The sequence below is a fragment of the Xiphophorus couchianus genome, chromosome 5 (genome assembly GCF_001444195.1).
Source record: "Xiphophorus couchianus chromosome 5, X_couchianus-1.0, whole genome shotgun sequence".
In the NCBI taxonomy this organism is placed as follows: domain Eukaryota; kingdom Metazoa; phylum Chordata; class Actinopteri; order Cyprinodontiformes; family Poeciliidae; genus Xiphophorus; species Xiphophorus couchianus.
Genome location: NC_040232.1, coordinates 38888991 through 38905941, shown reverse-complemented (window position 1 = coordinate 38905941; position 16951 = coordinate 38888991). Strand labels below are relative to the sequence as shown.

At 41.8% G+C, this 16951-nt stretch overlaps 1 protein-coding gene across 5 annotated transcripts in view; it reads right to left on the bottom strand.

Annotated features, from left to right (window-relative positions):
• Nucleotides 1-1819: 1819 nt before the first annotated feature.
• LOC114144767 (noelin-2-like) overlaps nucleotides 1820-16951 on the bottom strand; it is a 72919-nt gene continuing 57787 nt past the window's right edge. For 4 of the 5 annotated variants that reach the window (XM_028017932.1, XM_028017933.1, XM_028017930.1 and 1 more), the window contains 3 exons: nucleotides 5640-5816; nucleotides 3853-4026; nucleotides 1820-2573 (listed from right to left, as the gene is read on the bottom strand). In XM_028017932.1, coding sequence (XP_027873733.1) covers nucleotides 2253-2573; nucleotides 3853-4026; nucleotides 5640-5816 — 672 coding nt within the window. In that variant the 3' untranslated portion in view covers nucleotides 1820-2252. Of the gene's footprint in view, nucleotides 2574-3852; nucleotides 4027-4703; nucleotides 5350-5639; nucleotides 5817-16951 lie in introns of those variants that run through there. The other variant, XM_028017934.1, reaches the window with a different exon arrangement.

The window sequence follows — 16951 nt, the reverse complement described above, 5'->3', positions numbered from 1 at the left end:
AAATGTAAAAATCTAAGATTTTCAGGTTGAAATGTAAAATAATTCTTTTGTGGAAAAAGCCGTAGTAGTGTTATGTAAAATTTGTATATAATTTGTTATATAATCATAAACAGTATAGATAATGTTTTGCCAATTTTAAAAACAAAAGAGATTATTATAAATCTCAGGAACAACAGGATTAGATCAAATCCTATTTCCATCACTGGAGAAGAAGTGGAGGTGGGTGAGGAATATAAATACCTCGGTGTTCATCTGGACAACAGACTGGACTGGAGAATCAACAGTGAACTGTCTATAATATGATGGCATTATCTGCTCTATAGAACAGACTGGACTTCCTGAGGAAGTTAAGATCCTTCAAGGTTTGCAGCAAGATACTACAGATCTTCTGAGTCTGTTTTTGAGAACATCATCTCTTCATCGATCCTTTTTTAGGGCAGCAGCTTCAGAGCAAAATCTACACAAAGGTTCCCTCTGATAAGGACCAGTTGATTTTAATGTATACATTTGAAACTGTTAAATTAGGTTGTGCTTTTATTCTTTTTACACTAGTTATTACTTACATTTTTATGAACAATAAACTGTTTTTTAGAAGATTAGTGCAGACTGTGGTAATGCATTATTCAAAAGCTGTGGCACAAATTTTAATTTAGATGAATTATCTGGAGTAGTTTCTTAATGTCTCTGTGTCTGACAATAATGCAGATGACTGTGAGTGTTTTAAATATGTTTTTATTCCATTTTTAGTAAGTTGAAAGTGAAAGATAAGAGACAGGAAAATAACTGATTCTCCCTCTAAAGTCTGTTATTTAATCCTGTGAATCCATGTTTTGTGCAGGATCCCTTCTGTTGTGCATCAACTTTGTTTTCTATTTGTTTTTGAATATTTTGATCCTGTTTTATTATAAATCAAATCTAAACTGAGCTAGATTTCTAAAAGATTTCTAGAGTTCTACAAAACTTTATCAGTTTTTTCAGTCTGGCAAAATTGAAACCCTGACATTCCATCTACTCACCGTGTTGGGTGTGACCTGGTCTCACGATATGTGCTACCTAACCTGCGAAGATGCCCAGTAAAGGTCACTGTGCTGTTTCAGTGACTTTATCAATTGAGGGATATCATTACATATTCTGTATAATCACGTGAAAACTAAAATCAGTTCAATCCGAAGGTTTCTTTAAAAACAGGGTTGGCAACCCTTCCAGTCCTCAGTGCTCCATGAAGCAAATAATAATTGACTGGCTAAAGTCTGAAGACAAAAATAAATCTGAATTGAGTTTCTAACTAATTTTATTTAATCTGAGATCATCCCCAAATGTAACATTGAATGTCTCAGTCCACATGAGAAAACAAATAATAATGCTTGTCTATCTGCAACTGCACTCACTGTCATAACTAAGATCGGACTAAAAATGTGAAACAACTGAATAATACAATGATGAGGATTTTTCCAGCAGGTCAACAAGAAGGAAGAATATTTACTTTTTTTTTCCTTACAGGAGGGTGTGCTTCATACAGGAGAAGCTTTTTTGTGTCTGTGTGTCGTTGAACAACTAATTATAGAATTATGAAATATTATGTGCAAAGACCATTCTGAAGACCACGGGTTCTGACTGACTGACCTACGAACCTCACTGACTTGACAGTAACCAAAATGACACTTTCCAGTCTGGACAGACAGACTGATAGCTTTCAAAGCAGACTCCACCAGGGGTCTGCTTTGTTTAGTTTTTCTTTGTGGCTCCAAGAAAGATCTAAACATCTAAGTTATGTCGACACAAACACACAGTGTTGAATCATAACTCCAAAGAAATTATAGCAAGATTTAACAGTAAAGTTTATTGATTGAACAACCATGCTGACTAAACATGTCCACAAATTACATTACAAGCCCCGAATATCTCCAACAGGCTCATTGCCAAAACTTGATGCTACAGTGACGTAAAACCCTGTTTTCTGTCTGTATTTATGTTTTTCATTTGCCCCCTTCCCTCCACTCCATCTTATTCCCTCCTGATATACAGTATCAATTGAATAAAATAGAATGAAATAAGACTGAGCTAAAAACTGCCAAATCTCTTTCCAGCATTAGTGCTGTGATAAAAACTCATCTGTGACCTACAGGCAAGTGTCCCATAACATATTGTGTCTGTAGGTCATTCAGATTTAAACACAGTGTGAATGACCAAAGTCTGTGTGTGTTTGAACTTGCAGTATCAAATACATTTTTATCATCTTCTGTTGAGTCATATTAGCCATCGCTCTGGATGACATGGAACAAGGTAACATTGTAGAGCACCTGGTGCCCATTGTTCCAGGTGTACAGAGCCCTTTCTCTGGGGTTGTAGTCCATCATGCTGATGTGGGAGTACTGGTTATGAAAGGGGATGTCAGTATACTCGTATGTTGAGGTGTTGGTGTTGTAGGCAAAGTGGACTTTCGCGCCAGCCAGGTGAGAGTTGGTGACGTACAGGGTGCCACAAATCATGAAGGCCTCCCCAGCACTGCGCTTTGGGAACCCTGTGTCCCAGCTTTGGAGGATTTCCAGGGAACGAGGATCCAGGCGACTAACCTGAAGACAGAAATGGAAAGACTTAGTCATGCCAGCTCAATTGTTTAAGACAAGCCATCAAAGCAGATGGAAGTGCTTAGTTGCTATGGTGATATTTACCCTTTTAGAAAAATCAGCATTTAAGTTTAAAGAGAAGAAGTCTTTCACCTGCATCCATGATTGTCCTCAGTAAAAAGCACAAAACTAAGAATGAGAAGGTGGAATTAGAGTAGTTTTTATAGCTATATTTATTGAGAATGCACAACCAATTAAAATTTACCTTTGGTGTACAGTAGTATATTCTATTTTTGATTGAAAAACAAGAAACAGAAATAAAACCCACCCACTCTCTCTGTGCAGCAACACACAGAGTAAACATTTTATTTAGCATTACATGACATATTTTTGAAAGCCAAAAATAAGAGAAAAAGTAGCAATAGAAACAAAATTATTACAAGAATTGAAACGAGACAGAAAAGATTAATACAGATCAGTCCCTCAGGTCAAATCCAGTTAGAATGTCCAGGAAGGGAGTCCAGATCCGGTCAACCTATGACTGTCCCCCTACTGAATGGAGAGTTTTTTCAGGACTACAACAGTTGTTCATTTGGAAAGGGTTTGTCTGATTGCACAATGGACAAAAGTGAAACCAGAACTTTAAAACAGTAGAACTTTATTTATTTATAACACTATTCAAAACTGAATCAAAATGTTCTTCCTGTTTCCCTTCAAAATATGAGTCCTGAGCTTAGCTATGGAGTCTCAAAGTTAAAGCACCCACCTTGACACCTGGGACACATAATAACAGCTTAGATGAAAATAGTGACTGGATATTGTTTTACAAGAAAAACTTTGTTTTCTGAAGAAATATTGTGGAGTTTTATTACAGAGACATCATGCACTGAGGTCTCATTGCACCTCTAGGGCTTTACATCATGTGTTAAAGGGAAAGCACTAATCTTAAAGTTAAAACTTCATTTAATTCTGCTTTTTCAAACTTTAAATTGTAAACATGTTAGGTATTTTCACTATCCTTTGTTGTGAGAATTGTGTTCTTTTATTATTTTGTGGACTCTAGGACATTTTTCTTCCTGTCAAGCTGTCAGCGTTGTATTGAAGCCCATCCATCACTTCCAAGGTTTTGTCGCACATGCAGACACAAACTCATCCCCGTTATCTCCAAAGTAAAACTTCTAATTTGCTGCTTCTTGTCTAATATAGTCTCTTTTCACTGATGTGCCTGGAGTGGCTTTAAGAAGGTGTAGAGAACTGCTGATTTTAGAACATTTTTGAAAAATACCATTATGTTTCCTGCATTTGGGATGGAGGTGTAGACAGCCCATAGTCCCGTCTCATCAGCCATCAGGTCGATGTCAGACGATCCTCCCCAGCTGTAGGGGAAGGTGTTGTTGTATCCAGCCCCACTCAGACTGCGCTGCAGCAACACACTGCGAGAACGGAAATGGTACTGAACCTAGAAAGACAGAATAGTTTTTTTCAGAATCATGGCTTTATGAGCAACTTGGTCATAGTCCATTACATTCAGTGGCATGTAGACTTGGTCAAAATAAGTAGTCAGCATGCTGCAGTGTTCCCAACAGGGACTGTGGCAGCTGGTAATTAGACTTTTAATCTAATTTGTTAAAGTATCTCCAAGATAATAAATCAGTGTGCTCACTGAATGACTAACAGCATTGTCAACAGTTCCTTGCATTTTTTTAAAAATCCTTGAACAAGCAAATTGGGGAGAAAAGATAAATATTAAAGGGATTTTATGTATTTTCCAAGCACATGATGCTATTTTATATAGCACAATAAAGTAACTATGTTACCTTCAATTGTTATGAAAATGCCATATATTTATAAAAAGACGTAAACAAATTTTTATTTGCAACTTTACACCTTGAAATTGGTGTCTGTATCTTTAAGAAGCTCCTACTCTTTCGGCCAATCAGGGTTCAGTACGACATCACAACTGTGCCTTTCCATAATCCCGTTTATAACCGTTCTTTGAAACGTTGCACTGAGAAGTAATTTGTATGATAAGCTCAGCAGATACCAGGTGTTTGCTAATTGCTGCTGCCACTAGTCTGGAGGAGCTGAGTGGTGAACTGTTCATGGTATGTGAATAATTCTGAGGAGTCGTTTGTGCCCATCTCCTGTTTAATACTTCTGACAGTTAGATCAATTACATAATTTCTAACATTCTGCAAACTGCTGTAATAGACAGAAATTAATAAGGAAAATCCTGTTATTATTTTGGTGAGTTGAGGTCAGTCAGAGTAAATGCGGACAGGTCAAGTAAAAAAAAACAACTGAATTCTACAATTGAATCCAAAAGTACTTCAGTCAAATATTAGCTTAACATGTGCACATATTTTTGTGTTTTATATTGTAACCAAACAGATTAGTATCAGGTCAAACTGTTATTGCATGTATTATATTGTATTCTGTAAAAATATGTACCAAATCTTTAGAAAAAAGAAAAGAACAATGTGATTTCATTTCTGTTTGTAAGAACTTTGTGAATTAAAACCACGGTTTACTTCATTTCTGTGAAGCAAGAGCTACTAATTTTTAGTTTATCAGGCCCAGAAACTTATCCATTCATCCATCCATCCATCCATCCATTCATCCATCCATCATCCTTCATGCTTATCCCTGGTCGGGTGGTGAGGAGTGCTGGTGCCCGTCTCCTGCGAGAGACGATGTACACGTTGGACAGGGCATCATAGGGCATCACAGGGCAGCACAGACCAGGACAAACAATGTAGCACATACACAGATGCCAGAGTACCTGGAGAAAACCAAACACAGAGAGAACATGCAAACTCCAGGCCGGGATTCGAACCCAGGACCTCCTTGCGACACTGCCATCAACTGCGTTACTGCGCAGCCTGCCCAGAAGGTTAACAAGATGGAATTCCATGGAGGCAAAGTTAAATGTAACTTTTTATCAATTTGTAACCATGATGGTCATTAGAAGTGCCACTTAAAAACAGGGATCAGGGATAGGAAATTTTAACAATAAACAATAAAATTGTCATATTTAGCTGGTCACATTTTCAGCCATCCACAGGCTCATACCAGAATGTTGCTCTGGTGCTTGTTGTAATAGAGTGAGCCGTTGTAGACAACATGGCCAGTTCCTGCCCAGGGATGGGGCAACAGATGCTGGACAAAGTTCTGGCCTTTCGTAAAATCTCCCATGGTCCTGTACTCCAGCACACGCCTGCCTTTATAGTAGCCATCCATTGACCACACCTGGTGAAGAGAAAAGAGGGAATTAGATAGTCATATATCATATAGCCATTGCTCTCTTTTTGACATTTACGGAGTCCCCACAACACACATTAACCGGTCTTGCCTAGTGTGTTTGATGCTGGAGCAAAGTTGGTCCCCAGAAGAACATTTAACTCACTGTGTGTTGGGTCCCCATAACTCATGTCTCAGGTGTGTTGGGTCCCCATAACTCATGTCTGAGGTGCTTGTAAAACACTAAACCCAGTTGCAATGCCTGAAAATGTTGAAGATTTGGATTATTTGTCTGTCATTGTGTTTAATATAAGTTAGGGGTTTAGCTCACCACTTCTTTTCATCATTCTTTGAGTTCATTTGAAAAAGGTGTTTGTTCAAGACATTAGTTTCCATTGAAGCAGTTGGTTGTCCATGTTTGTATACCAACAACTCGTTGTTAAATGTTCCAGACATTGACCAGTGCAAGCATGGAACCAACAGGAATGGACTGCGGACTTCCATCCCTTGGTTCAGGCTCTCAGAGCATTGAGGATGACAGAGATCCTAAACAGGTAGGTGTCTCAAATTTAGCTTCATGCTTAACACTGTTTGGCTTGTTATTCTGTTTAATTGATTGCAATGTTGATTTTCAGTGACAGATTTGGTTGATAGGTGAATATTACTATAGAGTCAGCATTTAGACACCTATCACACTCCTGTTTTAGATGCCTTTGAGTTGGACCTAAAGACTGTCATAATAGTGCTAATTGAATCAAATGTAACAGTGAGGGTCTGATGTGCGTGGACAATGTGTTGTGTTGACATGCGGTATGGCTGACTGACATCTGATGGCTACAAGTCCTTAAAACTAATACAGCAAACAGTTAAATGTTCTGTATGTCAAAATACAGTTGCAGTGCTACATCTGAGTAAGACTTAATCCAGTGCTGTAGTTTCCAAATTTGCTAGCCATTGCTCTCTTTTTGACATTTACGGAGTCCCCACAACACACATTAACTGGTCTTACCCAGTGTGTTTGATGCTGGAGCTAAGTTGGTCCTGTCAAGAAAACTGGCATGGGGTTGTGAGATCTTTCCAGGTACACGCAGAAAAAGGGCATAAAGGCCGGAGAGAAATAAAGCAATCTTGTGATTTGATTAAAATAATAATTAAGTTGAACATGTATGAATACAATTGATAATATGTGTATAAGTAATCACTAAATAACTTTCTGAAATGTATTTCTGAATAATGATCTGTAATGGTAACAACAATGTAATGATTATGTTTGATGATTTATAGTAAGTGAAAGATGTGAGTAATTCTTAATGAATATCAAAGCCGTGAAATCAATTCAAATGGTTTTAATACAGGATGAATATGGTTAATGATTTGTAACAAATAAAATAGTGAGAAAAGAGAGTTATGGTAAGAGGGGAAGTTATAACGTTGAAGTCAGCAGGATGGGTGAGGTCCTGCTGCCAGGATATGTCGCAAGTTGGGGAAAAATGGGACTTTCCGCAAGACTCGGCAAACAGGGAGGGGGCCGTTGGGGCTTTCCACAAGACTCAGCAAATGGTCAGGAAGTCGCGTAGACCAAACTGTCCGCACACACATATGGTGGAGAAATGTATAAAAGAGTGCTGAAATAAGGAAGCAACTGTTCTTAGTCCGCGGCGCTGGAGAAAAGTCAACACGGAGAAGCAGATTGAGGAAACAGCAGCGGACCGCACCTCGGAGCCTCGGGAAAGTTGAGACTTCGCGCCGCCAAGAAGGGACAAGATCCTACCGCCCCAGCCCTGGTTCCTGATTCTACCGTCAGTCCTGCCTCAACCCAACGATCTCAAATATTGCAACAGACTTGGAGAAAAGACGAAGGTCCCGGAGGGATAAAGAGCTGGGTTTTCGAAGGATTTGGACCCGCTCTGCTTTGCTTCTATTCTAAGGAGGATTTTACCACACAAGGACAAAGACTCTGACCAAGACTTCTGGATGTTCCTGTTGCTAAAGATCCATCATCAACTGGGTGTGAGTTGAATCTGCTCCCTAAAAATCTATCTCAGAACTTGCGACATAGGTTAGGGAAAAGAGACAGGATAGTATGGATATACATGTTGATTTTATTATACTGCTCTTGAATTATATACAATTGATTATTGATTTGTATGTCACATATCCCTGCTTAAGCTTGCTTAATAAATTTATACTATAAAATTCTAATGAGGTTGGTGGACATTGGAATTAATTGAGTCATTTAATCATTTTTCAGTTCTTTTAATAAAGGTAAAACTAATGTACATGATTCTAGTAAATAGGAGGCTTCATAATTTCCTTTGGTGAGGATAAATAATGACCCTGGGACTTATATCTAAGTCACTAAAATTAATCTAGCCGGTTCCAAGAGCGAGTTATATTTTAGGAGGCGAGCTACCGTTAACAGAAGCGGTTATTGGAATTATGCAGCTGCGAGGGCTACTCAGCTGATTGTTTCTTAACTGTAAAGGGTCGTAGCTTCTGGATCGGAGGTAGTTAGAGCTAGACGAATCGCCTTCGCCACCAGTTTGAATAGACTATCTCTTATAGATCTCTTTTAGGGTAATACCCAGGTCTCAGAGATTTTCCGGACCCATTAGACGGAGAACTGGTCAGTAGTCAGTCCAAGGGAGTTGTGAGGAGTGGGCGGGGCTGGCTATTGCGCGATAACAGACAGTCCCCAGAAGGACATTTAACTGACTGTGTGTTGGGTCCCCATAACTCATGTCTGAGGTGCTTGTAAAACACTAAACCCAGTTGCAATGCCTGAAAATGTTTAAGATTTGGATTATTTCTTTGTCATTGTGTTTAATATAAGTTAGGGGTTTAGTTCACCACTTCTTTTCATCTTTCCTTGAGTTCATTTGATAAGGTATTTCCTGCTTAACACTATTTGTCTTGTTATTCGGTTTTCCTGGCATTTGTTGGTCTCAATTCCTGAAGACCAGTGTGTGCAGAAGTGGATCTGCTGTGGTATATTCAAGGATTTTTCAATCTATCTGAATAGTTTTTAAAGTTTTCTTATTAAGTGTCCTTTTTTAAGGACACTAATTGCTCCCACAGCACACATTAACCAGTGTTAATAGTTGGAGCAAATTGATTTACATGAAATGGTTCAGTTATGTTTATAGTATACAGTACCTTAGGTTTATCTTAAATTCTTTCCTAACTTGTGTGAAAGTTTTGTATTGTCTTTGTGAGGAAAAAAAAGTCAGCCATTAATTTTTTTACAATCAAGAATCTTAAATTACCTCAACATCAAATCTCTTTATTAATCAAATTATTTTAGAATTTGTTTGTTTTACTTTCAGTTTTTTAATTGTCAAAGTTTTTATGTCTCTAGTTTTTTTGCTGAAACAAGCATGTCTTTCTCTGTTCCAGAACAGTGTTTTGATGAAAACAAATTAATACCTAAATTGTGCCGTACTAAAAGTGTCATTGTAAGTTTTTCTTCCTCCTTTCTTCACTAACTATGGCACTGAGAAAAGCTATGTTTAAAAATAAAATATTTACACAGAAACATATTTATCATTTCTGTCCTTTTTAGATGAAAAATGTGGATCTTGAAGATTCTGGCGACCTTTTTGACTCAACATCCGGTAGTGGTGAAGAATACATTCCTAATTCTTCTGAGGAAAGCGATATATATATATATATATATATAGATAGATAGATAGATAGATAGCATTTATTGTCATTGAACAGAATTCAACGAAATTTCCATTGCAGCTCCCGTGCAAAAGGTCAAATATATACAGTATAAATAAGCAAACACACAATAATAATAACAATATATACAACTAAATTAACTAAAGGCACTCAACCACCCAAAGAAGTAGCAGCAGGTCCAATTATGGCAAAGTACAGATAATGTGACAGTGCAAAGTGCAGAACAATATGACTGTGTGGGGTTGGGGGATATGTATGTGTGACTGCGAGGTTATGATATGTGTGGGAGGGGGGGGGGGCGGCAGGGAGTAATGGCTCTGACGGCTGTGGGGAAGAAACTGTTTCTCAGTCTGTTTGTTGTAGTCCGTATATTCCTGTACCGCTTGCCTGATGGCAGCAGCACAAACAGTCTGTGGCCCGGGTGGCTGGAATCCATCGCTATGGATCCAGCTCTCTTCTTGACCCGGTCTGTGTAAATGGAGTCCAGGTCTGGGAGGGGGCATCCCACAATGCCTTGTGCTGTTCTCACCACCCGTGTCAGTTGTTTCCTCTCCAGTGCTGTGCAGCTACCATACCACACAGTCATGTTGAGGCAGAGGATGCTCTCGATCATCGCCCTGTAAAAGTTCATGAGCAGCCGTGAGGAAGGTCCAGCCCGTCTCAGTTTCCTGAGGAAGTAGAGCCTTTGTTGTGCTTTCTTCACCAGGTGGGAGGTGTTTGTGTTCCAGGAGAGGTCAGAAGTGATGTGGAGGCCCAGGAACTTGATGTTGTCCACACGTTCCACCACTTCTCCATCTATGAGAAGGGGAGTGTAAGCTGTCCTCCTGGACCTTCTGTAATCCACAATGACCTCCTTGGTCTTCCCTGTGTTCAGCACCAAGTTGTTGGCTGAACACCACTGAGTGAGCTGCAGAATCTCCTCTCTGTAGTGGGTCTCGTTGTTGTCTGAAATGAGACCCACTACTGTTGTGTCGTCCGCGTACTTCACGACTGTGTTGGTGGGGTGGATGGCCACGCAGTCGTGTGTAAACAGGGTGAAGAGAGCTGGGCTGAGCACACAGCCCTGCAGCGTGCCTGTGTTGAGGACCAGTGGGGACGATGTTGAGCCACTTATTCTCACCACCTGAGGCCTGTTGGTGAGGAAGTCTCTGATCCAGTGGCACAGTGAAGCGGGCAGCCCCACCTCGAGTAGCTTCAGCACCAGCTTGTCTGGGATGACGGTATTAAATGCTGAGCTGAAGTCTACAAATAGCATCCTGACGTAGGTGTTGGGATGCTGCAGATGGGTCAGGGCTGTGTGCAGAGTGATGGAGACAGCATCCTCTGTTGACCGGTTCGCTCTGTAGGCGAACTGAAGGCTGTCCAGGTTTGCGGGGATGAAGTCTCTGATGTATCTCAGAAGAATCCTCTCAAAGCACTTCATGATCACCGGGGTCAGAGTGATGGGCCGGTAATCGTTCAGGCTGGTGATGGACCTCTTCTTCGGTACAGGGATGATGGTGGAAGACTTGAGACACTCAGGAACCGTGGCGAGCTGCATGGACAGATTGAAAATGTCCAGAAACACTCCTGCCAGCTGGTCGGCGCAGGTTTTCAGCGTCTGGCCTGACACCTTGTCCGGTCCTGGAGCTTTGTGGGTGTTGATCCTCCTCAGGGTGGACGTCACCTGATGCTTCTGTAAGACGAGGGGCTGGTGCTGCTCTTCCAGATGGGGTAGATGTACGGCTTCTCTGCTGCCCGCCGTGTCAAAGCGGGCAAAGAAACTGTTTAAGGTGTCAGGCAGGGTGGGGTCGCGGCTGGTCAGCTGAGTGCTGTGTTTGTAGTCTGTCATGGTTCTAATGCCTCTCCACATGCTTCGGGGGTTGTTGTTGATGAAATGTTCCTCAATCTGCTGTTTGTACTGGAGCTTGGCCTGCTTAATACCTTTTTTCAGTTCCGACCGGGCCCTGCTATAAGCCAACCTGTCTCCAGACCTGTAGGCAGCATCCCGGGCTTTCAGCAGGGCCCGTGCTGTGCTGTCCAGCCATGGTTTCTGGTTTGGAAACACTTTTATGGTCTTAACAGGGAGGACAGCGTCGGTGCAGAACTGAACATAGGACAGAACGGACGATGAGTATTCCTCCAAGTCTGCGCCGTCCCTGAACACACTCCAGTCTGTATGCTCAAAGCAGTCCTGAAGTGCAGAGGAGGCCTCCTCAGTCCAGACCTGAACTATTCTGGTGGTCGGCTTAGTTCTGCAGGCCAGAGGCTTGTAGACAGGAATCAGCTCCACTGAGATGTGGTCAGACATGCCCAGATGTGGAGCTGCTACAGCCTTGTAGGCTCTGGGGATATTGCAGTAGACCTGGTCCAAAATGTTATTGTCTCTGGTGGGAAAGTTTATGGACTTGTGGAATTTGGGAAACACAGCCTTCAGTTCCACGTGATTAAAGTCCCCCGCCACAATCACGGCCGCCTCCGGGTTGGAGTTCATCTGCACGCTGATCAGGCAGTACAGCTCCTCTAATGCTAGCTTAGCATTAGCCCTCGGTGGTATGTAGACGGCCACGATCACAATGGACGAGAGTTCTCTCACCAACTTGAAGGGTCTGCATTTCACCGCCAGATATTCCAAGTCAGGAGAGCAGAATGTTCCGACAGAGTGTGTGGCTGTACACCAGGCATTGTGTACATACAATGCCAAACCTCCGCCTCTGCCCTTACCCGAAGCTGCAGTCCGATCCGCCCGGAACAGAGCGCGCCCCGTTATCTCCACCGCTGCGTCCGGGATGTTATCCTCCAGCCAGGTCTCTGTGACAACAGTCACACAGCTGTCCATCCGGCGAGAAGTAATCCAGAGTCGCATCTCGTCGATTTTGTTGACGAGGGACCTGGCATTGGCGAGGAAGAGGCTGGGGAGGGCCGGTTTATGAGGGCTAGCTTGTAGCCTAGCACGCACGCCGGCTCTCTTACCCCTCTTTTGTTTGCGCTGCCTCCTCCGTCGCCTTGGCAGCAGGGGGGGAATGATCATAGTCCCAGGTGTTCGTAGCAGCTCTGGAGGAATAAAGTCCAGCTTGGTGGGTGTGTGAAGTCCAAACTGTGCTCCTATGTCCCACAGTTCTAATTGGGAGCGAGGAATTAGATATCAATCCCCATGATTCCCAGGAAGATTTGATTAGCAAGTTTTCATCTTCAGAAACTGTTATGGAATCTGAAAGTACATCTGTCAAGTTTGTCGCAGAAAGTTCTGGCAATGAATCATGCTCTATAGTTGTTGGTGCATGCCAAAAGAAGGGAGGAAAAAGGGTCTACAACAAAAAGCATTACTGTCTGTACTGCTGCAAACCATTTTCCAAAATGGCAAGACATTTGCAGCAAGTACATGAAGATAAAATGAACGTGGCTAAAGCACTCAGCTTTCCAAAGGGTTCCAAGGAGAGAAAACAACATCTAGCTTTCATCCGCAATAAAGGAAACTATGCTCACAATGCCAATGTAATGAAATCAGGAGGCGGATTGTTGGTGCCATTCAAGCGACCAAAGGAAAAAATGAAGAGTGAAGACTTCATGCACTGTGCATATTGCCAAGGTCTTTTTACAAGAAAAGTACTATGGCGCCACATGCGGAGTTGTGCTCTTAGACCAGAATCAGCCCGTTTAAAACCAGGAAAAAATCGCGTGCAGTCCTTCTGTACTTATGTTGGCGGCGTACCTTCCAACATTGGCAAAAAATTGTGGGAAATAATCAGTGCAATGAATCCTGGTCCAATTACAGATATTGTCAAGGGTGACTCTAAATTACTGATTTGGGGCAACATTTGCTGAACAAGGGTGGTACTTCACTCAGGAATCAACAATGTGTACGTGAAAAGATGAGAGAATTGGGAAAGTTGATGTACAATGCCAGGAAATACACAACTTTAAAAAAAATGGAAGAACTCATAGATCCAAAAAACTACATGGAGACTGTGAGAGCTGTCCAATTCACTTGTGGATTTGATAGTGAAAGAATCATGTTCTAGATCCCATCACTGGCTAACAAACTTAGAAATTCTCTAGTTAAAGTTAGCAAACTCCCAAAGGCACAGGGTTTGATCTGCAACAACTCAGAACTTGTGAGAAATGCCAGTGGGTTTTATGAAGTCCATCAGGAGAAGTGGAATGAGTTAATCTCAGCTACTGCCCTAAGAAACATCAGAGAATCTAAGTGGAACGTACCAACTCTCATGCCCTTTACTGAAGTTGTCCAAAAGCTGCATGCACATCTGAATCAAATCCAAGATGAATGCTGCTGTTCGCTCTCTGAAAGTCCCTCTACAGAAGCTTGGATCAGGTTGACAAAGTCATTGCTGTCCCAGATCATTCTGTTTAACCGACGTAGAGAAGGAGAAGTTTCTAGCATGCCTTTGGAGGCCTTTTTATCAAGAGATACCTCTGACCATCACCAAGATGTTGACTGGGCACTCACTGAAGTGGAAAAAAATCTCAAGGATTGTCACCAGAGGAAAACGAGGGCGGCCAGTTCCGATTCTTCTAACGCCTAAAATGCTGTCTGCTTTAGAACGTCTCGTTAAACTGAGAGAAGCCTGTGGCGTTTTAAAAGACAACTTGTATTTGTTTGCAAGACCAAAAGCCATGACACATTTCCGAGGTTCAGACTGCCTCCGTGACTTTTCAAGAGCCTGTGGCGCCAAGTGTCCGAGGTCACTGACCTCTACCAAACTCCGAAAACATGCTGCAACACTGTCAACTGTCTTGAATACGACTAATACAGAAATGGATCAACTGGCAACCTTTCTGGGGCATGACATTCGAATTCATCGTGAGTTCTACAGGCTTCCAGAGAAGACCTTACAACTGGCCAAGATCAGCAAAGTTTTGATGGCCTTAGAAAATGGAAGACTCTCAGAGTTTCATGGCAAGAACTTGGATGAAATTCAGATCGACCCAGATGGTATGTTTATCTGTCATTTGTTCTGTGTATATTTGCAGCTTTAAAAACTGTACTGAACATTTAATACAGGCTATTGAGACTGTAGCTGGCCAAACCGCTTCCCAGATGTTGTTTTCACTCTGTTCTAAACATCATCTGCCAATTGTCCGGGCTGTAGTCTCACCACTTGAAGTTTGGACAGGAATGTTCCTCCACAATCACAAATGTCAAGCTCGCAACGAGCCAAGTTCCACATCACAATGAATTAGACATTTTCTCCAATGCAGTTCAGAGGGCTATGAGTTAATTATTATGAATGATTGGTTAAAATGTATTTTCAATAAGTCAATTCAGAACTTGACCAGCTCCTGTCCACTCATCTAAGAAAAATTCTAACTGCAAAATAACAAAATAAACTGCCCATTTGTCAGATGATTTGACAAATCTGGCAAAACTGATTTAATCAATTCTTCAATTTTTGTGGGTTAAACAGAAAACATAAACTCTGACAATAACAATGATGACAACAATGGTGTGGATGAGGAAATCTCTTCTGCTATTGGTAAGATTTTTGAAAAGTTACTATACAATATAAGGTATTTTAGAGCAAGTTGTTAGTTTTCTTTCACTTTATGTATAACCTGGCTTAAGCACACATTTGAGTTGTTTGTAACTCAATGGAAAGATCAAGGTTCTTATAGAATTTGAATATATTTCTAAAATTGATTTTTCTTTTAACACATCTTTATTTTATTTTCCTTAGGTACAACACAAGATCTGAATTGTTGTATTCACAGTAAATGTTAACATGAAAAACATGCAACTCTAATTTTTGTAGAACCATCAGAAGTAGAAACCCTTCCTCAAAATAGAAATGAAATCACACCACAATCATCCAGGAAACGCAAACCACCACCATCATCCCCAACAGATGATGATCAAGAGGAGATACCATTGATAGGCAGCACTACAAGAGCTTGCTCGAAAGGTAAACTTGTACAACCCTTATGCGCTTAGACTCAGTCCACAACTCATTGAGTATTTGGAGTGGGCCTTAGAATCACTTTCTAGTTACCATGTTGTGTGCTCTTCCTCATCCCTGCAACCTCCTAGTCAACAGCCCAGTCTGTCACTCTTGGTCTTCCCTTTAAATTCCTTTACTTCCCTGTTCAATCCTGCTGACGTGTTTATTTTTTGTTTGACTCTGGCTCCATGTGTTTCTTGTGTTTTTTGTGTCTTTCATCTTTTTTTTACTAAACATTTTTCATCTACAAGCTGCCTCTGCCGCTCTGCATTTGAGTTCACCTTAAAACACATCATGACAAAGTAACAATATAGTGAGTTTTATTTCCGAATGTACACTCCAGACACGTTTGTCAGGTTTTTGACATAAATCACAAAAAAACAGTACAAGTCTACAAAGTATACATAGTATTGGGATAATGCTGGTCAGTAAAATAACTAAAATGGCTGTCACATTTGAAACATTTTCTGGAAACAATGTTGTTTCATGAGGTGAAGGCATGCTATTGACTATTTTGATTCATTGCCCATCTATATTTTTATAAAAAGTATTTCAATCTGGAGAGACACAGACGGAGATGAGAAGACAATTAGAAGAGTTTATTGACAAACAGAATTTAAAGTCTTTGGCGCTCGGGCCCCAGCTGGGGATAACTGTTATCGCAGCGTTAGCGATAGGCTTCAGATGAGCATCCCCGATGCTGTTAGGAACGTCATCCCCCCAGGGCCCGGCACTGGTGGTGGAGGTTGAAGAAGGGTGCGGGCCTCAGGACCGGGCGAATGGAGGAGAAGGGGTGGTGGCGGGTTGAGCTCGGCTGGAGAGCAAAGGACGCCATGAATGAAGGTCCTTATCAGCTGGGACTTGGTCGATGATTGGACGTGACGTGGCTTGGTCCGGCGTTGATAGGTCGACGATTGTGGGCAGGTCGCTTCAATTAACGGGTCCCGGTGGGGGTAAAAGAGTCTTACAGTTTGAATTTGCGCCTAGGCTTCATTTCAATCTGGAGAGACTCAGACGGAGATGAGAAGACAATTAGAAGAGTTTATTGCCAAACAGAATTTAAAGTCTTTTGCGCTCGGGCCCCGGCTTGGGATAACTGTTATCGCAGCGTTAGCGATAGGCTTCAGATGAGCATCCCCGATGCTGTTAGGAATGTCATCCCCCAAAAAGAGGCTGAGGCCGGGGCCGAGGCCGTGAATATAAGGCAGAAAGTAAAAAGGGGAAAGAAGTTGCGCTGACTTTGGCTACCGAGTTAATAACGTAAAGGAAGTGACGTGACGCTAAAGGATAGGGAGAGTAGGACGGGAAAGTGAAGACCAGCTGGGAATGCTGCAGGGCAAGAGATGGTAGAATACACAAAACACAGGGCATGGGGACGTGGTGTGAGAGCCGGCTGGGGATATGGCAGTACGAGGGAGGAAGGGATGTTGGAAGGTGACGGCCAGCTGAGGACACAACGGGGCATAGAGTAGCAGAACGCAGGGTATGGGGATGCTGGAGGATAAGCCGGCTGGAAATGCTGCG